General features: G+C 40.0%; 1 protein-coding gene across 4 annotated transcripts in view; it reads left to right on the top strand.

The window, feature by feature from the left end:
- ARHGAP29 (Rho GTPase activating protein 29) overlaps positions 1 to 25,971 on the top strand; it is an 83,041-nt gene that overhangs the window by 2,120 nt on the left and 54,950 nt on the right. For 2 of the 4 annotated variants that reach the window (XM_070405636.1, XM_070405634.1), the window contains exons 1-2: positions 9,702 to 9,849; positions 20,464 to 20,700. The exons of 1 other annotated variant lie outside the window; for it this stretch is intronic. In XM_070405636.1, coding sequence (XP_070261737.1) covers positions 20,496 to 20,700 — 205 coding nt within the window. In that variant the 5' untranslated portion in view covers positions 9,702 to 9,849; positions 20,464 to 20,495. Of the gene's footprint in view, positions 1 to 9,701; positions 9,850 to 20,463; positions 20,701 to 25,971 lie in introns of those variants that run through there. One more of the 4 variants, XM_070405635.1, reaches the window with a different exon arrangement.

Raw genomic sequence — 25,971 nt, 5'->3', positions numbered from 1 at the left:
AGAAATGTATGTTGAATGTCTGTTGGGAAAGTAGGGGGATGATTTCTTTTCAGTGGAGAGAATGAAAAGGCTTCTTAGACGAGGTGATGTTTTGTATGAGATTGAAGTTAAGAAAATGGCTTTAATAAGCACGGAAAGTAGAAGAGTCCTTCTGGCCAGATTTGCTAGTTATGTCTAATGCATACCAGGATGTCACTGATCAGCTTCCATGATTCTGCTTTGAAGACTATTTCGTTTGCTTTGTTTATACTTTCCTACCTTACCTATAGCATGATGATGAGCCACAACACATAAAGACACATTCGCATGTAATGAAACAAGGAGGTTTAAAAGGAAGGTTAGGGACTCATTTTGGTATGATGAGGATTTTTCTCTTCTTTGTCTTTATTATTGCTCTAATAAGCAAAAGAGCCATTTGATGATACTGCCTCCCTAGATAAGAATTTTTCTTTTTCGTAAAGAGGAACTATTCAAAAGGAATCTCTTATACTTTTACTTATAGTTTATGGAGTATTCATTGAGCACCAGTATGACAACAGATTTTTACATATGTACTTAGAGTGACTTTTGACAAATGTATTCACCCATGTAATCACCACCAAATCGAGATACAGAACATTTCCATCACTCCCAAAAGTTCCCTCATGGTTATTATGGAGCTCTCCCCCTTGCCCCCCATAATCCCTGCCCCTAGGCAACTATTGATGTTTTTTGTTACTAAAGACTACGTTCCATCTTTTTTAGAATTTCATGTAAATGAAATCATGCAGTATATATTCTTTTGTGTCTGGCTTCTTTTGTGTAGCATAATGTGTTTGAGATTCATCTATGGTTTTTGATATATCGTGGCTATTTATTAAGTAGTATTCCATTATAAGGCTATATCACAATTTGTTTGCCCATTTATGTGTTGATGGACATTTGAGTTGTTCCAGTTTTTTTCTATCATGAAAAAAGTTGCTATGTACATCCTGCTTTGAAGACTATTTTGTTTGCTTGTTTATAATTTCCTACTGTACCTATAGCATGATGTCAAGTTATTTAGCACCATTTGACTGCCAAAGGCCTATTTCTTGCCAATGTGAGGACCGAAACATTTTCTACCCTGTGTACAAGTTTTTGGACGAATGTATCTTTTCATTTCAAAATAGTAGAATTGGTGGGTTGTATGGTAAATGTATGTTTAACTGTATAAGAAACTGCCAGGCTGTTCTCCAAAGTGGTTGTGTAGCAGCAATGTGTGAGAATTTTAGTTGCTCTGCATCCTGCCCCAAATTTAGTATTTCAGTTTAGCTAAAATTAAGAATTTTAGTAGACATTTAATGGTACCTCATTGAGTTTAAATTTGCATTTCCTAGATACTAGTGATGTTGAGCACTATTTCATATGCTTATTGCCCAGTTTGTATCTTCTTTTGCTAAATGTCTGCTTATATCTTTTACTCATTAATTTATTGGGTTGTTTGTTTTCCTATTACCTAGTTGTAAGAGTTCTTGATACAATTTGGATGCAAGTCCTTTGTCAGGTATTTCCCCCCAATTTGTGACTTGTATTTCATTTCTTAATAGTGTCTTTCTAAGAGAAATTTTAAATTTTGATAAAGTCCAGTTTACTAATGTTTTCTTATGGTTCTTACTTTTTGTGTCTGAGAAATTGTTCCCTAGATTTCCTCCCATGTTTTCTTTTAGAAGAGGTATCCTCAAACTTTTTTAAAATGGACCAGATTATTAATATTTTAGGCTTACAGGCTATAGCAATTCAATTACTCAGTTCTACTGTTGTAGCTCAAGAACAGTTATTGACAATACATAAGTGATTGGACATGGTTGTGTTCCGTCAAAGCTTTTACTTATAAAAATAGCCAAAGAAAATAGGGGGTTGGGTGGAGGGGGCAAAGGGATGGAAAATGGGGGACAATTGTAATACTGTCAACAACAACAATAATAATAATAACAACAACAATAATAATAATAAAAGGGCATCTGCCCCCTCTGACTCCTGAATTTAAAGAATTGATAGTTTTAAGTTTTATATTTAGGTCTATGATACAATTTTAGGGTATGCTGTGAAGTAAGTTGAGGGTCATTTTTTTCTCAAATGTGGTTTAGCACTATTTGACTGCCTTTCTCTGATTGAATTACTTTGGTACCTCTTGAAAATCAATTCACTGTATATATGTGGGCCTATTTCTGGACTCTATTCTATTATGTTGGTTTGTGTTTCTCTTTATATCAATATCACACTGTCTTAATTACTGTAACTCTGTACTAAATCTTGAAATCAGGCAGTGTAAGTCCTATGATTTTGTTCTTTTTCAAAATTGTTTTGGCTGTTCCATATCTTTTACATATTCATGTACATTTTCGACTTGGCCTGTCAATTTCTATAAAAATTCAGGAGAGATTTATTTGGGATTGCTTGAAATTATAAATGAATTGGAGGGAAATTAAAGTCTTAACAGTATTGAATCCTCCAATCCATGAAAATGGTATACTTGTTGATTTATTCAGTTCTTTACCGTGCACTGGTTTTTTTGTAGTTTTAAATTTTGTACATATTTTATTAAATTTATTTCTAAAAGTATTTTTTGATGTTATTGTAAATAGTATTCGTTTCTAAAATTGTATTGTCTAATTGTTTGTTGTTATATAGAAATAAAGTTGATTGTGGTATATTGGGCTTGTAGTCTGTGACCTTGCTATGTTCATTGTATGTCATTCAAATGTCAGTACAAGCCCATCCCCAGTTTTGACAAACTTATTTATAGGTGTCTTAGGATTTTCTAGGTATACAAACATGCCAACTTAGAATAAAGTGTTTTACTTCTTCCCTTTCAATCTGTATGTGTTTTATTTTTTTTCCTTGTTTTATTATACTGTCTAAGACCTTCAGTAACATTATTGATCCTGATCTTAAGGGGAAAACATTGTCTTTCATCATTAACTATGGTGTAAGCTGTAGATTTTTGGTAGATGCCATTTATCAGGTTGAAGGAGTTCTTTTCTACTACTTTGCTGACTGCTTCAATCATGAATGGGTGTGGAATTTTGTCAGATGTTTTTTTCTGCATCTGTTGAGAAGATTCCCCCTGCCCCCTTTTCCCCTATTGAATAATAAAGGAAGCTTGCATTCCTGGGACAAACCCTTTGGTCATAATGTATTATCCTTTTTATATATTGTTGGATTTGACTTGCTAATACTATGTCAAGAAATTTGGTATGTTTTTCTGATAATGTCTTTGTCTAATTTCAGAATAAGGGTAATGTTGACCTCAGAAAATGAGTTGGAAAATGTTCCTATCTTTATTTTTTGAGAGTTTTTGTGGGATTATTTGATCTGATTCAATAGATTTCATCAGTGAGGCCATCTGGGCCTGCAGTTTTCTTTCTGAGACATTTTCAATTTCTTTAATACATGTAAGGTTTTTCAGATTTTCTATTTCTTGTGTTAGATTTGGTCATTTATGTCATTCAAGAAATTCTTCCATTTCATCTGAGTTGTTGAATATATTGGCAAACTTGTTTATAACATTGCCTTGTTATTCTTTTAATATCTGTAAGGTCTGTACTGATGTCCCTTTTTTCATTAATGATACTAGTAATTTGTTTTCTCTTCGTACTTTTTTATCAGTCTAGCTAAATATGTATGTCTTTAAATGATTTCTTTCGAAGAACCAGCTTTTAGTTATGTCGATTTTTCTGTTGTCTGTTTTCTATGTCATTGATTTCCACTCTTATCATTGATTCCTTTATTTAACTTCTTTTGTGTTTAAATTGTTCTTTGTTCTCTAGCTTCTTAAAGTGGAAGCTTAGATCTCTGATTTTAGACCCTTCTTTTTAACAAAAACATCTAAAGCTGTATATTTCTCTAACCTCTGCTTTCACTGTGTAACTTATACATTTGAAATGTGTTTTCATTTTCATTCAGTTCAAAATATTTTCAGATTTCCCTTGTGGAAACTTGACATATGGGTTATTTAAGAATATATTTTATAATTTATAAATATTTAGGGATTTCCCAATTATTTTATTGTTATTTATTCCAAATTTAATTTTGTTTGGGTCAGAACATATACTGTATGATTTCTACCCTCTTAAATTTATTGAGAGTTATTGTATGTATGGTCCTATATATGGTCTTAGTGAATATTTTATGTTTGTTTGAAAAGAATGTGTATTCTGCTGTTGCTATGTAGAGTTTTCTGTACATGTCTATCAGTTGGCTGATAATATTGTTTGAATCTTCTATATCCTATATATCCTTACAAATTTTCTGTTTTCTGTTCTATCAGTTACTGAGAGAAGATTGTTGAAATCTTAACTATATTGGATTTATCTGTTTTTTTCTGACAGTTCTGTCAGTTTTTGCCTCATATATTTTTGGAACTCTATTTTTAGGAGCATATACTTTTAGGATTAAGTCTTTATAATGAATTGACTTATCATTATGAAATGTTACTCTTTATCTTTGGTAGAACCCCTTGTCTGTTATAATAGAACTATGTCTAATTTTTTGATTCATATTTGCATGGTACATCTTTTTCTGTTGTTTTACTTTCAATCTATTTGTATCTTTGTATTCCAAGTCTGTTTCTTACAGTCAGTATGTAGTTGGGTCTTACTTTTTTATACAATTGGACAATTTCTGACTTTTCATAGGTGTGTTTAGAGTATATTTAATGTAATTATTGATATGATTGGGTTTAAATCTCATCTTGCTGTTTTTAATTTGTCTCATCTGTTTTTTGTTTTTTTTCTTCTTTTGGATTAATTTTTTTGAAATTCCACTTATGTCCTCTATTGGCTTACTGTATCTCTGAAGATTTTATTATATATTTCTACTTATTATAGTACTAGAGGTCCGATGCATGAAATTCATGCAAGGGGCCTCGGCCCTCCCCCCCCCACCCCCCCCCCCCCCGCCCCCGCCCACCACCACCACCACCACCACCACCACCACCACGGCAAGGGGCCTCTGCCTCGGCCCCGCCCACTGCGGCTTTGTCTGGAAGGAAGGATGTCCGGAAGGACGTCTGGTCTAACTAGCATATTATGCTTTTATTATTACAGATACCTAAAACATATGCTATTTCACATGTAATGTAAGAATCTTATATACTTTCATTTCCCTCCTCTCTTACTTTGTGGTATTGTCATGCATTTTACTTCAGTATATGTTGTAAGTGCTACAACACATTATGGAAATTTACAAAATGAGACTTGTTTTGAAGCTTCATTGGGGTGAGTCTAGAATGCTATTTTTATTAGGGCCCGTTTGGATGTACTACTAACACATGCCTTTCTGGGATCTCTTCGCGTGTTCAACAGGTCTCCCCTCCTGGTCTGGCTGATAAAAACTCAAGAGGTCTCTCAGCCCTGTGGGAACCGTAGGAAATGTCCTGCTACATTTCCCATGGCAACCCATTCTTGTGGAATTTCTCCCTACACATGTGCAGCTTTATATTCAGCAAGAGAATTAAGGAATTGCCTCTGCACATTTCTGGAGTTTTCTTCCTTCCTCTCTGTTACTCTGCCCTACAGAGTTCAGCTGCCCCAGTCAGCCTGGACTATGATCTCTGTCTCAACAAGAGTACTGCACTTTGCATGGCTTTCCCCTTCCTGTGCCATGGACTAGACCAGGGGTGGGCAAACTTTTTGACTCGAGGGCCACAATGGGTTCTTAAACTGGACCAGAGGGCCGGAACAAAAGCATGGATGGAGTGTTTGTGTGAACTAATGTAAATTCAAAGTAAACATCATTACATAAAAGGGTATGGTCTTTTTTTTTCCAGTTTTATTCATTTCAAACGGGCCGGATCCGCCCCGCAGGACGTAGTTTGCCCACCGCTGGACTAGACTGTGTCTCCAGGTGGAAAGTTGGGGCCATTGTAGGGTTTACCTCATTTATTTGTGATCCCTTCTCTCAAGGATCACAGTTTTGTGCTACCTGTAGTACAGTGTCTGAAGACAACATAGTAGAAGGGCAAGTCTGGTCTCATTTATTCTTGCATTTGATATATATAAAAATTTAAGGCTTTTAAAAAAATCTACAGATTTTCTTTCTATATTTTTCTTGCAATTTACTTAACACTTGGAGTGCGGGAAACGAGTTAAGTCGGCTCGCGTGAATTGCGCGTACTCCGCGGGAGCCGTCTTTAACTCGGTTCATATAGATTTGCGGTGGAGTGCGGGAAACGTGTAAACTCGGGCCGATTGTAACTGCGTATTACCAAATATTTGTTTGTAATCCACCCTTTTGGTGGATGGAACAAAACCAAAAGACAGAGCCATCTTATATTTTGGCGGGAAATTCAAGTGTGTGTTTGCTCTATAAAATGGCTGAGTTTAGATTTTGCTGAGTGCATCCTGTGCTGTAATTTAGTGCATCCTCTGTCTTCAGCATTGCTTATAGAGTGTAATTGGATCTAGAGCAGGGTTTCTCAGCCTTGAGACTGTTGACCATTTTGGGCTAGGTAATTCTTTGGGAGGGTTTCTCTTCTGTGCAAGTAGGCTATTTAGCAGCATCCCTGGTGTACAGCCACTAGATGTCAGTAAAACCTTCTCCTGAGTTGTGACAACTAAAAATGTCTCCAGGCATTGTAAGTCGTTTTTTAGGACCGTGTTCTGTAATGAAAAGTAGGCTACCTAAACTACAGAATGAGTTTCAGGAATATGAAGACACCTACCTAGTAAAAATGACAATACTGTGTTAAAACTGCAGAGAACACATGAGAAAGAAGATTTTAACAATATATAAGTTGAAACTCCACAGAATGGCTGACTCAAGAGCAACATTATAGAGCATAGGAATTTCTGTTTGAGAAGGAAATACTAGAGACAGTAATAATGTAAAATGGTAAAAAGCTCAAGTAGTTTTTTTTCAGCTATATGTTTCTTCAGTAATTTTTTTCTGCAACTTGTTGAATAACTTTTTAAGGTGTAAAATTTCTACAGTATATGTACAGATGATTTTATTTAAAAAAAATACTTTACTGTTTAATTATTAACCAAGAATTTTGGACTTGCAGAACGGTATCATTGTAATAACATGCTCTTCATATTTGTAACTTATATATGTGATATAACATTACTATAAACAAAATGCAAGTGGGGAGATTAATAATTTTTTTCCAATGTTTCCAAATGTCACTATCCTCCTTATTAAGGAAGAAGAATGGAGATGACAGAAAATTAACGTATTTTTTAAAACATTTAAGAGGAAGATTGGGATTGAGAAACCTTACTTATAATTTAACCACCTAGTGTTCATTGAAGACCCACTTTGTGTCACATCCTATGCACAATAGTTGTCTGTTTTGAGATGGTTTAGAGGTAGATTTAGTGGGAAGGGTTTTGAAAGTAACCCAGAGCAGCTCAGAGGGGCAGATTTTCCTACATAACCTGCCTGAGAGTTGCCCTGCCACTACCTTCCTTGGCCTTCAGAATCCTTTCCTCTCTCTGCATTGGTGTCCTTCAGTTTAGTCATCAGTGGTTTCCATGGTGAGTGTCCATGGTGCATCCCTGTCCTCCAAACAGGAACATTTGGATGTTAGTTATCTCCAGTATCTCCAGTGCTCTAGATCTTAGTACAGCTAGGTTAAAGGCTTAATGGGTATGTTTTAAAAATTAAGTCTATGAGATAATTGTAGAGGCCAGGTAATCAAGGAGCCTGGGTTCTCATATTTATCTCTTTCACGTAACAACCTAGGGGCCTAATAGGCTTCACTTCGCTAGAACTGTGTGTGAGAAGTGTCCCTCCTCCCACCTGTGTGTTCCTTTCTGTCTCTTGTCACACCATTACCTCCATCCCACATACCTTTTCTCCCCATCAGGACCTTGTTAAAGACATTGTCCGTGACATTGCCAGTTCTACTTTAATAAGGAACACAATCCTCTCTATTGAGAGGAATAGTGGATAGATAACACAAAATAATATATTTAAAAATAAATATAAGGGGGTGTTTCAGGTTGAGTGACTTTCTCATATTGCTTCCTGAAAATCTTAATTATCATTTAATCAGGGTTGCACTGCTCCCCCACCCCCACTCTCCCTTTGGCTTGGGATCTCCTGATATCTCCTCTGAAGAGTTAGTTTCAGTTCAGGGCATTATCAGTTTCCATGGTGAGAGTCCATGGTGCATTTTTCTTTTTAAGTGTAATTAGAAGGACTGTAGTTTTTGAGGTTTCCTGAGTATCTGTGGCATGTCCTTGATACTGTTCTGTTTGGGGTTTGCAGAGGTAAATTTGTGTGGGTTGAGTAAAAATTTAGTTTGGAGCTAAAGCAACCAAGGAGCTCAGCATTTTCATATATATCTTTCCCAAGTAGCACTTGCTGGACCAAATTTGCTTTATTTCCCCAGCATTGTTTGTTGTATAAGAGTTCAAAGATATGAAAGATGTTCCTCATCTCTTTGTCAATGAGTATTTTCTCCCTCTCTCTTTACTTCACTTGTTCGCTCTATCATGCTCACTTCCTTTTTCAAATGTCTCTCTAACTAGGTAGTCTTTACTTTCTCATTCTTATTTTCGTTTTCTGCCTTCACCTGTTTCTGCTTTACTTGGTTTTGCCTCTTCCTGTGCCTGCAGCCCTATTTTTTCTATTTCTCTTCCTCACACTCTTGTCTTTTTCTGCTTTCTCCTATGTATGATAATTTTTCTCTCTGCCTCCACTACTATCCAGCCACCCTCTCCCCATATGCCCTCGGTGTCTCCATTTCTCTGAATGTTCCAGCACTATGGTAAATGACATTGCTTGTTCCAGTGAGTAGTATGATATGGAAGCTTATGTGTTTTCAGCCCCTGCTGCTTTTTTAATTTTATCTTTCAAAGACATTTTTCTTATTTTGAGTGAGTTTGAGAGTGCAGTTGAAAAAAGTAATATTGCTCTAAGTCAGCGATTTTCAAACAGTGTGCGCAGTGGCATACTAGTGTGCCGCAAGAATTTTAAAAACATGCAATACCTATTTTAGTCAGAGGAACTGAACTCTTTTTCCCTTAGGTTGTCAAATAAAATAATGACAACAGCCAACACAATAATAGCCATCTGGTGTGAATGAATCAAAATTATACCTATTTTTTAATCAGATTGGCAAAATATATATATATTTTTGGTGTGCCACAGAATTTTAGTAATTAGTTTATGTGTGCCATGATATTTAAAAAAAAAGAAAAAAAAAAAGGTTGAAAATCACTGTTCCAAGTGGAAAGTATTCCCCTACAGAGGGCACAGTGGTTGGCTGGTTTTGAGGAAGTTCGTTCTTCTGAAAACGAGTTGAGCCCCAGGCCTGTGTTACACTTTACACTTGTGGCGTCCTGCTTTTTGTTTTTTGTTTTCTCAAGGTGGTCCAAAGAGGTACCTCCTAAGAAATGTAGACTGCTCCCCTTGAGAAACTCCCATTAGCCAGATCTAGGCCTCAGGTGACCGGTTCCGAAGGTTCGCTCCTCCTCGCGTGCCGTAAGCCCTCGGTGTCTCCAGTACGGAGTGTCGGACACGAGTGGTGCCGTTGGGGACGGTCTGCGGGTTTGGGTGCTGACAGCCAGCGTCCAGTGCGCGAGAGCTGGGCGCCGAGCCCCGCCCCCCAGGGGTGCTGACCAATGGGATTGGCCCGAGAGGGCGGGGCGAGTCAGGCGGGAGGAGCAAAGCCGGGCGGGCGGCGGCGGCGGCGGCGGCGGCGGCCAGCCAGCGCGGTGGTTGGTGGTGGTGGTGGCTGCACGGGCGGCGGTGACTTGGCCGAGGTCCGCGGGTCTTGGGAGATGAGGACGCCGAGCTCCAGCCCTCGCCGGCGACGTCGCCGGCGGCCGTGAGTGTTGGGCGGGCGTCCGCCTCCGGGACGCGGGATGGAGCGCCGCGGTGAGTTTTGGGCGGTGTCTTCCCCCCCGGGCTTGGGGTCACTCACGGCGGCCGCCCGCGAGCTGCCGTCCGGGGTCCCGGCGGCCCACGCGGTGGCCCCGAGCGGAGGCCCTGCGGTCTGCGTTGGAGACGGAGCCGGAGTCCTCGGGGCTCCTGGCTCTTGGGGGAGGGGTCGGGCCGTGGGAAGGGGCGCGCGGCTCCTGGGGCGTTGGAGCCGGAGGGCGCGCGCGGTGGCCCCGAGCGGATGGTGACGACGCTCCTAGAAGTAAACTCGGCAGGTCCCACGTCCGCATCCTGTTCCAAGGGCGCTCCGCATTAAGTTCCTAATTCTCACGGCAGGTCCGAGATGACTTCACTCGTTTTTCACACGGAAAACGGGTTAAAAACTGCCGGAATATTCGGACTCGTCATTGGCGGAGTGCGGATTTCAGCCCCGTTTTGGCAGTTTTGCTTCAGAATGTGTGCTCGTGACCGTTACGCAGTCTGGTCTGTGGTCTTGCTTTCCCTGAGCTCGTCCAGCTCCCACCTGCCCTGACAGCAGCCTCACTTCTGCGGGGTCTCATTCCTGAGATGGTTTAGGATTTCCGTGGGGCATTGTTCAACTCGTCTGTCTTTTGGGCCGAGGAGGGGTGTTTCGTTCTGTCTCCGTGATTTTTCCCCATTCCGTTGTGGATGTGTTTGGGGCTTGACGGTATTTTTGGTTTTTAAAATTTCTTTTTGATGGATGAGTTCAAGTCTGGGACTTTTCAAGCCGGAGCCCTAGTGCTAAGGATCCTCGCGTCCCCATGTTAATTTTTTTTTTTTTAACTGTCTTTCTCAAGAAGAAATTGGCCTCCTACCTTTTCCGAGGACAGGACTGTTCGTTGGTAAAGGAGGGAGCTGCGTGCCCCTTCCCCTTCTCCAGCTGTCTCGGTGACGATAGCTCGTGTCCCTCACTATCAGTGTTCGCCGCCCCTTTTGCTCCATTTCCCACTCTGTCTCTAAATCCCGGGGTGGAGAACGTGCTCTTTGGCTTTGGGTAGTTTGAGCTGGTCAAGGCAGAGCCCTGCCTGCCAAGAATGCTAGACATTCTGGAGGCGGGAGAGGTTGTGCAGCTTCCTCTTTTTTAAACGTGCTGGGTTCCAATTGCACAGGAATGAAGTGTATGTGCATTGCATGCCTTTCTTTAAAATTACAGTTATTTGCATATTATTGCTAAAACTTTTGACATACTCCTAGTCTCTTTTTGTGGAGAGTGCCTTTTAAAAATAGAATTAAAGACCTCTAGAGTGAATATTTCTGATTTACTTAGAATTTTAAAGTTAAATTCTTACCAAATCAGAAATTGTGCTGAAATAGCAGATTTCTGAAATAACTGGCCGTGTGTGTGTGTGTGTGTGTGTGTGTGTGTGTGTGTTTCCCTGAGGTAGAAAGAGTAAGATGGGAACTATTAAGTACAGATATTTGGGGCAATTTTACAGATATTTGGGGCAGTTTTATAGCCCACTGCCTAAAATGAAAATACTTCTATAATGATATATTGCAAGGGTTGAGGGGGTATATTGGGCATCTGACATTAACACAGACTACTGACGTCTTGGAAAAAACACATTCCAGGGTCCTGGAAGTTAGCGTTCACATTTCTAATGCACATTACTTAGAATTTAGAACATGATAAAGAACGTGATTTTGCACAATTATTTTCTGTTTGGTACAAAGTTCTTTGAGAAGTGGATATAACACGTTTTTAATGTTGATGGTTTGGAGTTTAAAGCGATGAGTTTCACATATTTTGCTCAGCAATCTATTTGCACAGTCCAACTTCACTTGGAAGCGATTTAGTAGGTTTCCATGAAGTCAGTTACATTTCTGGAATTGTTCCTAGTTCTATATTTCTTGCTCAAAGTCTTCAGATATATTGTAGTGAAGGCACATCTTGTTTATTACTTGTGTTAAAAAATAATCTCCCACAACAAAGCACTAACAGTTATTGAGTCTTCATGATGAGACAGATACTGTGCTGTTTTTCAGATTATTACCTCATTTAATTAAATTACCAGTTGCAATTAGTTACCAACTACATTTTATGTTATACCAACTAGAGGGTGTTCATTTTGGGACATTGGAAAGTAGTGTGGATTGTTGTGCCCAGATTTCAAGATTCCCAAGAAACCACATCAGGGAGCCAATTCGATGTAAAAACATAAGAATCTGTATTCAAGCTAGCTAGCTTGGGCCCCCCATCCATATCAAGGTAAAACCAAATGGCTGAGCGCCCCAACCCCGCCCGAAGACCGGTTATATAGGGGGGGGGTTGGAGAAAGGGGAGGAGAAAGAACTGTGCTCTGCCGCCTGGGTGTGGCTAGCAGAGTAGGACGTGGCCCCCTACCCTGGGGCAACCTAGCCCTCGCCCTTTCATTCCCCCCTTTGTCTTGGAACTTCCGGCTCAATCATGAGACGGACTGATTCCACCGTTGTTAGAGGCCCATACTGGGCATATTTTAACAAATGGTCTGGTGGAGGGGAAAGAAACCATTTTAGCTTTAACAATTTCTATTGAAATAGGATTTTTCTTCTTAAAATTCCTCCATGGTTATTAAAAAGCCAAATCAAGATTAATTTATCTATTGTCCTGATGTTTGCATAAACACAACAAGAATGGTGATTGACTACCTTTGCTGGAATCTCATGGTTGAATCTTAATGTGCCCCGTAGGGCCAGGAAGCCACGCCATCCAGCTGCCATCAGGCCCGCCTGCAGTATCTGCTGAGTTAGGTGAATCCCTCACCTGTAGCAACTCCACCTGAGCCCACGCTTCAGGCTTTAAGGCCCATCTCAGTAGCCCTCCTACCCGTTGCGGTCCAGAGTGTGTGGGGGTTTTGCAGGAATGTAGAGGCATTCCTACTGCTCCCCTTCTTACCAACCGCCAGTGATGGTAGGGTATTGGCCTGATACTCCAGCGCCAGCCATCTTCAGGGCTTCCAAGCAGGATACCAGGCTTTCTTCGTGGCATTTTTACTGGCTTCAAGTCTTTAGAGCTCAGACAGGGCTCTTTAAAACATGATACTCCAGTCAAAGTTTTCCGTTAATAAAACCACTATTAGGAACCGGTCTTATTGAATCTATGCAAAGAAATGTATTGCCATGTTAGCATTGCCAAATTTCGGAGGAATTACATAAGAAGAAAGATATACTGATCTACTCTAAGATTTTCTGACTTTCCTTGCTAATTCCTTTTAATTGTTGGTATTAAATTTTCTTTCTATGCATAACTATGCTTTAGACCTTCTATTCTAAATAGGCTTTTTTTTTTTTCAGACTACCCCTGACATGGGCATGGTCACAAAGGCCTGCAAGCAGTATACAGGCTGCCAACTGTTAGCTGTCTCTCAATAGAGACCAAAACCTGATGGGCACTGTTCCCTGCCCAGGTGGGCACCTGCCCTCTTGGCAGCTAGGCACCTTTTACTTTTTGGGGTTCATCCCACATAGTATTCTTCCAGGATAGCCAATATACATTCAAACCTGCAAGAGAATTAAAGGTCAATATAACACATCAATACAATGAAACATAATATAGGCATCATGGCCGCTTTAGGCAGCTACATCTTCTGCTACTAAATATGTGATACTAAAGTCTATTTTTTTGATCTTCCTATGAATTGTCCTTGTCTCTTTGGAGCCATGTCCATGAAGATGCAGGCATTATTTAAGTCTATTCAATGTTACTAGCATCGGGCAGGTCGAGCATGCCATAGCAGGTTGCGTTGATCTCGATCGATGCTCCATTTGGTAATGAAGTCTTTCCGGATCATGGATGGGTCCGCTGACCGGACGTGGGTGTGATGGACCCAGGTCGCACGTGCAGGGCTGCCAGGGCCTCGTCTATGGCAGACAGTTAGTCAGGCAGCAGGTCCAGGAGACAGGTGGCCAGAAACACACCCCCGGCAAAGCAGCTTACCAGGCTCAGGACTTTCTGGCAGAAGGCTGAGGCTTCCGGGCTGGCTCCCGGTCGGCGTAGCACACAGATGGGCACCAGACTGCAGATGAGTGTGAGCACCAGCAGGAGCACCAGGGCCCCATGGTGGCCGGCTGCTTCAGTGACTCTCAGATCTTGCGAGGGTTTCATTCCATGGCCCTCACCAGGTTCAGCAACCAGGCCTCTTTTAAGGGAATGCGCTAGGATCAAACCCTTTCAGTACATTAGACCAGCTTCATTCCTGCCTATTTTTATGGATTTTAAGGTCCATTGTTTTCCTTAATTAGTATTGGCCTGTATTATCTAATTCAGTACAGGCAGGGGGAAGGGCCATTAAATCTTTGAACTGTGAGCTTCATTCTTAAATGTTACTAGAAAAGCTACAAAATACCTTTTAAATTACCCCAGAATTCCAAAATCCCAACCCAGCACAGAATATCACATAGAAAATCAAAGTTCCCAGTAAACAATAGAGATGCTTATAAACATCAAATAAACATTTACACTTACACCTTTTTAGTGAACAAGTATTTTTACAGCCTTGGGCTCTTGAGCAGATAACAGGAACACCACCCGAGTCCCCTGATTGGGGGCCTGACAGGAACAGATGTGAGGGTCTTCCCTTTCCCACATCTCAGGACAGGATTCTTGACCTATGTCTTATTTAGATAGAAATGGTATTTATCACAAACAAACAAATAAATCCAAAACCAAGAAAATCAAGGCCAGAAGTACCCTCTGATGTTTTAGGGGTACCAAGGAAGGAGAAGTTAGGCAGTGTCCAGCCTTTCTCACAATCCACCACCAGTGACCAGTTCCAGCTTACTGGTCTATCATCCATTTAATATTTCTTTTCTTCTATTACACTAAAGCCATGCTTTCCAGTTAAAACTTTTAGCCTTAATTTTTAGGTGACATGTAAATAATTAACATTCCTTAGATTAACAATATATTCAAAATTTTTAAGAGACATAGAAATTTTCAAAATGCAATGTTTAAAGATAAAGTCCATCTGTAATAAAGTGAAAATAAGCTCTAAGCTCCAGTTAGCATTGTTAGGCATGCCCATGAAATTAGCGGTACCCAGGAAATAAACGCCTGGGGGCCATTTCTTTTTCCACTTCATCTGACATTCAAAATATACTAGGCTATATAGCCAATCGGCTTTCTATTTTGACCAGCACCCTCTTGTGTTGCTCCTTGGCTGCCTCAGGCCAGGCCACTTGGTGCAGCCTTAGAATGGAAAACGCATTGACATCCAGAACTAATGTTAGCATTTTACCAGAATTTACCTTTTCTACCTGAAATAATTGTACTTTAGAAATTGGATTACTGCTATCAGTTCCTTTTAAAGACTTGGTTATAACCTTTAATTGTCTTTAGTTTAAGGAAAGCAGGGTTTTCTAGATTTAAGAGATTAGTTTAAAAATAAATCCGCGAAGCAGGCACGCTTGCAGCCTCCGAAAATTTTGCTTTAAAGCTCCACCCCCGACTAAATCAGAGGGCGGGGCCTTTGCTGTTTCAAGATGGCGGCCCCCAGGGGCACGGCAATCCATGTGGCCAACATGGGGGCAGCCAAGTTATGCAGCAAAGGAGCCACCTCTTGGCCGCATGAATGTTGATTGGCAAGAGGTGTAGCCATTGAAATGCAAATTAACATTTCTAAAGATGACTGCAGGCGGAATTGGACCACCTGCATGCTAGGGAAAGGGCGTGTCTGCCCTGCTCTCCATCAAAAAAAGGTGTAACTTCAGATTTAAAAAAGATTTTAAACTTTTAGCTGGTAAGTTAAACATTCAGTTCTTTAGATTTTTCATCAGGTAAACTAGAGCAAACCATTCTTTTATCTCCAATGGGCTCTGGAAAACCACATTCCAGCCCCGCAAACAGACTCTGGCCCCTCTGGTCTTTTTTTTTTTTTTTTCCCTTCTTTCAGATGTAAATTGATTACATTCCCCAGGACCATCCCTTCAAGACCAAAACAGTCCTGGGCCTCTACTGTGCACACAGCAAAAGTCCGGCCCAGCCCAAAACTATGCGCATTCGTTTTTAAACTGGCCCTTCTCCCTTTACACGTGCACAGAAATCCCGGATGCATTTTAAAACTTTTACATTTCTAGCTGGGGCGATCTCCATGGGAAGAGGCCAGCTCGCGCGGCCGCCGCCGCCGCTAGGTGTCCGGCCCTCAGGCTCCGCGGGGGACCCTTCCCAGACCTTCCCCCGGACCCGACGCTGCCGGGGGCCTCGCTGCTCCGGCATCCCGCAAGCGACCCGCCGGCCTTGCTCCCCTGTGCTCCGCCCAGCTCCACTCGCTCGACACAAGCCCCCAGGGGTCAACACCCTGCCGCCGCCACCGCGGCCATGCTCCGCGAACGAGCTTGTCCGCGCCCGGCCCGAGCCTCCAGGGCCGCCCCCCGAAGGCGCGCCACCGCTCAAGGTGCTGAGCGCAGGCTGCGGGGCTCGGGCTGCCCGGGCTGCCGCCGCCTCTCCCGGCCTCCGGCCTCTTCCAGGCCACGCCGCTCGGGCTCTGGCTCCGGCCCAGCGCCTGCCGCCGACCGGGCCGGAGGCCGAGCCTCCAGGGCCGCCGCGCCGCAGCCGAGCCACCCGGCCCACGGCGTGGCCGGGCTCCGGGGCAGCCGCGCGCCGCTCCCGCACGCCTGCCCCCGGCTGCAGAGCAAGCGGCTCCCGGGGCCCCAGGCACAGTGACACCCGATCACCCTCCCTGCCTGGGAGGCGCGCGGGCGGGCAGGGACCTCTTCTCTGCTTCCACATTCACATATTTTCACCAGACATTTATTCAGAATAACTTCCCAAAGTGAGTCCACAGAAAACAAAAACACAGACAACAGGGCCTGAAACAGCCTTCCAATTCCATAGAAGAAACAGACGGCGGCATTATGCCAAACCTTTTCAGATTGGGATTTCTACAGACCCCTCGACCTCGGGAGCAAAGCTACCAATACAGATGGCGAAGCTACTCGCCTACAGATCCCCCGACCTCGGGAGCAAAGCTACCAATACAGATGGAGGATCGAGGCGTCCCCCGACTCCTCCCGCCCTTTGACCTCCATGTGCGTCCACGGTCAATGTGGGCGAATACAGATTTCAGAAGTGAGCTCACACAGAACAGACAAACACAAGACACTTACCGCGGTCATGCAGATTCTACGAATTGGGGAAGTCCCTACATGGTCTTGGGAATCCCGGACGAGCCCCCAAATGTTGTGCCCAGATTTCAAGATTCCCAAGAAACCACATCAGGGAGCCAATTCGATGTAAAAACATAAGAATCTGTATTCAAGCTAGCTAGCTTGGGCCCCCCATCCATATCAAGGTAAAACCAAATGGCTGAGCGCCCCAACCCCGCCCGAAGACCGGTTATATAGGGGGGGGGTTGGAGAAAGGGGAGGAGAAAGAACTGTGCTCTGCCGCCTGGGTGTGGCTAGCAGAGTAGGACGTGGCCCCCTACCCTGGGGCAACCTAGCCCTCGCCCTTTCATGGATGATCTTCGAAAGTGTACATCCACAAACTTTCTCATTATCATAGTTCAATTTTATGAAAGCTTGAATTAACTTTGTTATTTAAAATTTTTTCACCTGTAATTTTTTTCAGTTTGAAATATGAAAAGTAGTAAAGTATGTATAACAAAATTAGTATATTACTCAACATAATGCTGACTGGAGGTAGGGTATAACCCTTTTAATCTTCCTTTCCCCATGGTTGTTTTTTGTTTATAGATTTTCTTAGTCTTGACTAAAAATGTTTAAGCAGTTTTCAAACATTTTACAACTTTGGGTTACTAATATGACACTTGTTTAAAGTAAATTTTGTTATTGTTGAGATAAGTAAATTGTTTTATTTAGAACTTTTGATATGTCTTTAATTTTTATAACCACCCTTTTACCAATGACAACAACCAGTTCTCTAATTTATTAAACTAAAAGCTGTGAAATTAATCAGAATGACTTGATTAAATAAGCTGCATAAGTGATGTTAGGTTAATAGTCTTCTCAATTAGTGATGTGTAAAAGAACTGCCAAAATAAGGCACTTGAGTGTTTTGGGTTTCTTGTTATTGGGAAGACTTAATAAAAGTGCTTTAAAAATTGTCCTACATTCATTTTAGAAATTATCTACACACTTAAGGGTTAATGTTAGATAGGTTTGAAACTAGTTTAAATGTAGAAATTACATTCTCAGAAATAATTTGAGATTAAAAAGATTATTCAGTAAAGGAACTTTAAAAACTATAAAAGAAATATTAGGACCCTTTAATAATCGGAGGTAGAGAAATAATCATAGAAATCCAACTTTGATTTCTATTGTATATAATCTTGCCTTTATTCAATTTCATATGCTTGGAGTTTTTTTGTTTGTTTTGTTTTGGGGTTTGTTTTTTTAAGGTACTGCTTTAGAGACAAATTTTTAAAAACCATTGATATTTTCCAATTAAAACATTGCAGCAATCTGGAGTTAGCCATTTTTGCATTTATAAAAATTATTTAAAACTTTATAAATTATAAGCTTATTTTCATTCTGCAAATAGTTATATTTCATCTCTCATATGCCACATACTGTGCTGTGAACAGAAAACAAATGATTAGCAAAAGATGTGGTCTTGATTTCCTTGAGATTATCATCTAGATAGGAAAGTTCATGAAAAGTATAAGATACTGTAAAGTATCTCTATAGGAGATTCTGCTCTAGTTTGGTGATGGTGGTGGTGGTGGTGATTATGGGGGCAGGGGTGGTCCAGGAAGGTTTCTTTGAGGAAGTGATCTTTGAGCTGAGATTAGAATGAGTAAACAAAGGGTAAGGAATAGTCCGGCAAATGGAACTGTATAGAGATTGGATACTGAGTCGAACAGTTAGTGTTTTTTAAAGTTGAAGGGTCATGGACCCATTATGAGTGTGAAACCAATTTGGTGGGTTGCAACCAGCATTTTAAAAAATGAATGGAGTAGAATAGAGAGCATCTGAGTATATCGCCTGGCTCCTGTTTTCTGTATACACATAACACCACATAAAAACATAACATGCTTCATGTGTATACTGGCCCGTAATATCAAATTATTTTTTACTGTGGGTCACAGTAAACAAACACTGTTGGAAGAATGAGAAGCAAGTGTGTGTGGCAGGAGTGTTGAGAGTGTTGACTAGGAATCTTGACTCCAGAGGACATTGCAGAGGTACTTAGGACCCATACATATCTCGTGCTGAGCCTGTAGTGCACGATAGCTCCTTACTCATACTTTGGAAGAGTTTTGAGCAGAGACATGACATGATGAGATTCATGTTTTGAAAAGTATACTCAACACTTTGGAGTGGGAAAAGAATGATGTGGACAGATCCTTAGGAAATTAGTGACAGTAGCTCAGACAAAAAATGATAGTAATTCACCTAGAGTGGTAGTAGAGATAGAATGTGGATAATTTAAAAATAGATTAGGAAGAAAAATATAGTTAAGTGAGGTATAGAAAAGAGTAAACGATACAATAATATATCTTACACGTGACCTGGAAATGAATATTATATAAAACTTGTGTAAATTTTACAGAAGTCCCTAGTAGTTCTTCCGTTTTGAAAGTATCCAAATATTCAAGCCAAAGTATTTGAAAAATGTTTTAATGATGATGCTTGAGATAATTTAATTCCACAAGTCATTTCCTTTTTGATTCCAAGAGATACAAACAAAATTAGGACTTTTTTCTTCTGGAAAGGTAAAATGAAAACATGAATTAGAAAAAAAGAGTTTTATTGAGTTCCGATTATGTGCTAGGATTAGGTGTTTTATCATATGAGGTCTTTTTAAAAAAATATATTTTTATTGATTTTTAGAGGGAGAGATAAAAGGAAACATCAAGCGGCTGCCTCCTGCGTGTCCCCTACCTGGGATAGAGCATGCAACCTGGGCACGTGGGCATGTGTCCTGACCAGGAATTGAACCAGCAACCCCTTGGTGCATAGGACGGTAGCCACACCGGCCAGGGCATTATATGAAGTCTTTTAATTTTGTGTTTCCTTTCAGTCCTAAAACACATAGCCTGTAAGCAAATTGTACAGGTAACACATTTAGAAAGGCTATTAATCATCGCTTTACTTTGGGAATAACATCCTGACAATACCTACCTCATGAGATTATAAGAATTAAAAGACAATGGTATAGAAGCATCCATCCAACACATAGAGGGATTTTGAAAACAGGTCTTTATTTTTTCAAAACTCATATTTCATCTTTATTTTTGAAGGTGATGTCATGGAGGGAGAATGACACTTCAGGATAACTTTTAAAAATTACAAAAATTTTATACCAGGCATTAACAGCATGGCTTTAGATGAGAAGGCAGATCTGGGTTTAAATACCAGTTCGTCATTTATCAGCTAAGAGAGAAGATAAATTATTTAATCTCCAAACCTCAGGTTCTTTAACATGTGAAATGAAGATGATAGTATTTTGCATATCATATAGTTGTCAAGATTACTGGCGCTTAATAAATAGAAGCTACTACTGTTAGTAGTTGTAGAGTGCAGTGTTTGTGGTGGTTGGTTTTAATGGAATACTGAGGTGGGCTATGGGCTATTTGTGAAAACCTAGAAGAATGTTCCCCCTGGTTGATGTGGTATTTGTGTTTCTCTCTTTTTTCTCACCCCTTTAAGGATTTCAGTTTTTCTGACTGATATATGAAAGGATGATTGCTCACAAACAGAAAAAGACAAAGAAAAAACATGTTTTGTCATCAGGCCAGCTCTCTACTGATGTTACAACTTCTGAAATGGGGCTCAAGTCTGTAAGTTCCAACTCCGTTTTTGATCCGGATTACATCAAGGAGTTGGTGAATGATATCAGGAAGTTCTCCCATATGCTATTGTATTTGAAAGAAGCTATTCTTTCAGGTTTGTCAACTATTTTCTCTTAGCATACTTACTGGATAGTTTGTAACATTTTAAATTCCAGCCTAGTTACAGATAAGTGTGTACACAGTGGTAGAAATAGGGTATTCTTCTATAATTATTATAGCCCCCCCTCAAATGTTTGATGTTTACAGTGTAAACTATTTTATAATCAGATACAGTGCACTGCATTATAGGAATTTTGGTAATTGTGAGGGAATAAGAATACAAAGAACAAAAATAGGTCTTGGGTTCTTAATGGTTGGGCCCACTTGACATAGGAAATTTTAGAGCATTGGATTTTTAACGTTCTTAATAGTAACAGTACATTGATTGGTCTTTAATAAGCAGACTTATGTTTATCATGTACATTGTTGATACTTCTGCCTAGGTTTGGTTTCCTATATTGTTCCTAAAATCTGATCTAAAAATCACTGCATTTGAGTGAAACTTTTTTCTCAAACTTAATTCTGTTTTGCTGTTCTTCAGTTTGCTTCTTCAATTAAGGGAGAATCAAGAATTTATTCTCTCTCTAGTTAGATATGAATAATAGAGCACCAGACTTGATTTTTCCGAGATAAAGAGCTGTACACATCTTTCAACTTTTAGTGCCTCTTTGATATACAAATTTGATGGCAGTGATAATAAAGATACAGCTTCTGTTCTCCTTTGATAAGTAGCACCTAATTTCTATGTTTGTAAATGGTTTGTTTGGATGTGGAAAATAAAGATACCTAGTGTTACTTATATGAGACCTCCAGGTATTTCACAGACATCTGTAAGATTGCAATAAATATTATCTGTGTATATAAGTTAAATATTATTTTCTGATAAACAGAAACTAAAGCCATACCTTGTTTTAAATATTGCCTTAAGAGTGTATCCTAACTCTAATTTTTCAGGTTGACATGCCCAAAATAACTGCACTTGAATTATAGCCCCAAAATTTTAGTATTTGAATTTTCTTTAAAACAACAATTACATAAGTCATTCTTTTGAGACTATATGTGTGTGTATGTGTATATGTGTATATATTTTTATTACTTTTAATTTGTTAGTAGACAGTTGAGAGATTAGGAAGAAAAAGGATTAAAAGCTGGTCCTAAGTGAAAAAAGAGAAAAATGGTAATACGTATAAGATAGCCAAAGGAGACTACCCCTTGAGATAAAAGTATGTGTATGAAAATATATTTTTCATGGAAATTTAATATTAAAAAGCTATAAGGTTATTATCCTTCTAATAAGAAAATTAGTACTTCACAATTTAAATACTCAATTATATTACTGATAATAAAAAAGCTTGCCATTTATGGCTGGTAAGTTACTTGAAAAATGTAAAATCAATCTTTTGGATAACCAACTCTCATTAGTAAGCAATGGTCAGAGAATTTTCATTATTTACCTTTGGATTGATTTTAATGCTTGGTTCTTCAATCAGAGTTAAAAGGATATATGTATGCCATTTCAGAATAAATCTTGGGTTTGACAAGAATTTGTTTTTCTGCCTTGGGATCATTCCTATCAAAATATGGAAATATACTATTTAGTTTATTTGAGTTGATAGAACCTTTTTTGTCTGTTTTTCTTAAACAAGGGAGTTCCTATACTAATAAAAGCATAATATGCTAATCCAGACCTGATAGACTGGATGTCTTCTGGACGTCCTTCCAGACAAAGCCATGGTGGTGGGGGCCGAGGCAGAGGTGGTTAGGGGCGATCAAGCTGGCAGGGGAGAGCGGTTAGGGGCAATCAGGCTGGCAGGTAGTGGTTAGGGGCAATCAGGAAGGCAGAGGGGTTAGGGGTGATTAGGCAGGCAGCAGAGTGGTTAGGGGCAATCAGGTAGGCAGGCAGGGTGAGTGGTTAGGAGCCAGCGGTCCCAGATTGTGAGAGGGATGCCCGACTGCTGGTTTAGGGATCAGGCCTAAACTGGCAGTCGGACATCCCCCTAGGGGTCCCGGATTGGAGAGGATGCAGGCTGGGCTGAGGGACCCCCCCCCCCCCCCCGCATGAATTTCGTGCACCAGGCCTCTAGTGTATAACATAAATTAACCTCATTATAAATGATAAGAAGAACTACATAATATGCTTGCTTTTAATATTGGTCATGGTTTTCAGCCTGTTAGAGTATCAGACTATTCTTTATGTAATAAAATTATTACAAGAAATATAATCTTCAGGAAAGCAAGTAAAACATTTAAATTCTATAACTCTTTAGGGTGATATTATTACATATGTCTCTATACATATACTAGACATAGTCCATTCTTTTGTATTCTGGGTATTGAAAAATATCCCTAGACTTCTGCTATTCTTTAGTACCATCATAGCTGTAAATTATGGCCAGGCAGCAAAGAGCTATTTCACTGTTTTTCTTTTGCAGTGAGGGAGCGTTATCAGTGGCCTTGCCAATATTTTGTCTTTGCCTCCGTAAGAGGAAGGATGGCAAATTTTTGTCATTGTTTATGACCTTTTAATTCATATCAGATGGCTGTTGAACAGCTAAAAATTTAGCTTTTAAGAACATAGAATGTAGGTATATAGTTAAACCAACTTTCGGTGTTATTTGAATGCCATATTCTTTATATACTTTACTTGTCATGAGGCAGTGATGTGCAAACCACTTGACTATTGCTTCAGGTGTTCAATCATATTGTTGAGGCTAGACTTTACCTTTTACAGAGTACTTTTATATACAAACAGTATTTGAGTCACACAGTCCCCACAAAGGCAGGTACTTTTAGCCCCATTTCACAGATGAGTTGTATGTATAGGTGATTTCATCAACTCCTTAATGATGGTAGATAGTGGTTTCATTTGGAATCCAGAGGTCACCAATGCAGAATGATGTTTCTTTCCATTCTGTCTAACCTGCTTCACATGGCAGGCACTCTGTAGAGACACTGTTCAGTTTTCATATTTTATTAGCCAATTCTGTTTTCACTGGGGATTATCTAGGTCTGCACTATCCAATATGGCAGCCTTTAGACATGTGACTACTTAACTTTAAGTAAATTTAATTAAAATAAAGAATTTAGCTTCTCAGTTGCCGTGGCCACATTTCACGTGCTTTTTAGCCTCAGCATTTTGGACAGTGAAGGAAGTTATAAAAATTTCCGTCATTGCCGAAACCGGTTTGGCTCAGTGGATAGAGCGTCGGCCTGCGGACTGAAGGGTCCCAGGTTCGATTCCGGTCAAGGGCATGTACGTGGGTTGCGGGCACATCCCCAGTGGGAGATGTGCAGGAGGCAGCTGATCGATGTTTCTCTCTCATCGATGTTTCTAACTCTCTAACTCTCTCCCTTCCTCTCTGTAAAAAATCAATAAAATATATTTAAAAAAAAAAAAAAAAAAAAAAAATTTCCGTCATTGCAGAAATTTTTATTGAATAGTGCTGGTACAGACATTTGGTCTTCATCAGTCTTGAGAAATTGAGATGAATTCTTGTTCTATAAATATTTTTGATTTCTGTAGCATTAAAAGGAAACCTAGAAAATTGTTATGGGAGCAAATTTGAGAAAAATTTACATAGAAATAGGCACTCTTAGGGTCTGTTTGGATTCTTCTTCCTTAAGTTGCCTTTAGAGCAGCGGTTCTCAACCTGTGGGTCGAGACCCCTTTGGCGGGCGAATGACCCTTTCACCGGGGTCGCCTAAGACCATCCTGCATATCAATTATTTACATTACTATTCATAACAGTAGCAACATTACAGTTATGAAGTAGCAACGAAAATAATTTTATGGTTGGGTCACAACATGAGGAACTGTATTTAAAGGGCCAGAAGGTTGAGAACCACTGCTTTAGAGGGCGTAGTTTTCATGCCCTTCTTTGATTTGAACAAGCAGATCAATTTCCAGCCAGGTTATACAACTTGGTTGAATAAGTAGTAAGAGATCACAGAAAGAGTTCTGGAAAGAAAACACATGATTTAGGTTCTAGGCCTAGGTTTTTTATTGACTAGTTTTGGAATATGGCTTAAGTCATTTAATGATTTTTAAAGAATGAAGTGCTTATAACAGATGCTAACAGTTTTATAATTCTGTGATTCAAAATTTGATTGGAGTTGGAGATTCTACGTTGTTTTGAATAGTGACAATTTATGGCTGAAGAAGACAGCTAAGTATTTGTTTTCAAAGTACATAATGCATTTTAGAGGGCATCCACATCCTACTATTCTATAGGATTTTTAAAATGTGAATTTTATGATATTTATTTTAAGTGTGATATTTATGAAAATTTTCCAAGTGTGAATGTAAAGCTCATATTGCAGTAGTTGTTGAAGAAGTGATTAAGAAAATAGGTTTTTACCAAAGAGCCCCGTGTCCCTTAGCAGGGTTAAAATATGTTTGCAGTTTGTCTCTACTGTTTTTATTTACAAATAAAAATAGAGAGCTTAATGTGGGAGTTCAGAGGACTGTGAAAACACTTTCTTTGATAGGGTAAGTGATAGAGTTGTTAATTCTTTCTGTCCACTACTTATTTCCAGGAGGAGGTTTCCCTGTAGTCTTACACAAGTAGCAGATGTGGAATTTGAAGTTTAGATCTCTATCCTGTGTTATTAAGGTGCATTATGAATAATTACAGGGGAAAATTTTGCATCTTATGTTAAAATGCTGAAGGCACTGAATTAAACATACATCCTCTGTGTTTAAATATAACATCACAGATTAATATATGTGCTGTGTGCCCTAGCCAGTTTGGGCTCAGTGTATAGAGCGTCAGCCTGTGGACGGAAGGGTCCTGGGTTCAATTCTGGTCAAAGGCACATAACTTGGTTGCATGTTTCTCCTGGCCTGGGCTCTGGTCAGGGCATGTGCAGGAGGCAACCAGTCGATGTGTTTCTCTCACATCGCTATTTCTCTGTCTTTCCCTCTCTCCCTGTCTCCTCCACTCTCTCTCTCTCAAAATCTATGGAAAAGGAGTGAGGATTAAAATACACACACACACACAACAAACATAAACACACACATGCACAGTGTAAGCACCAATTCAGGTTTATGGTGTCACCCCTGAGGAATAATGTGTTATGAATTCCAAAGAACAGATTCATAAATCTTCTAATTTATACAGTAATCTTAAACTGTCTTTGTGACACATCTCTCCATTCCCAGGTGGAACACAAAATTTGGGAATTTGAAAAGTGCAAGGCTTTTTAATTGGGCTAGAAAGAATAGTTCAGATTACATAATTTTTCTGGTATTTAGTGCTTGGAAGTCTCCATTGTCATTATAAAATACTAGAGGCCCAGGGCACGAATTCGTGCATGGGTGGGGACC

Source organism: Myotis yumanensis, unplaced genomic scaffold (genome assembly GCF_028538775.1).
Source record: "Myotis yumanensis isolate MYYU_CA2020_CCGP unplaced genomic scaffold, mMyoYum1.0.hap1 SCAF_2, whole genome shotgun sequence".
Classification (NCBI taxonomy): domain Eukaryota; kingdom Metazoa; phylum Chordata; class Mammalia; order Chiroptera; family Vespertilionidae; genus Myotis; species Myotis yumanensis.
The sequence above is the reverse complement of the archived record's forward strand: the minus strand, read 5'-3'. Positions and strand labels throughout refer to the sequence as shown.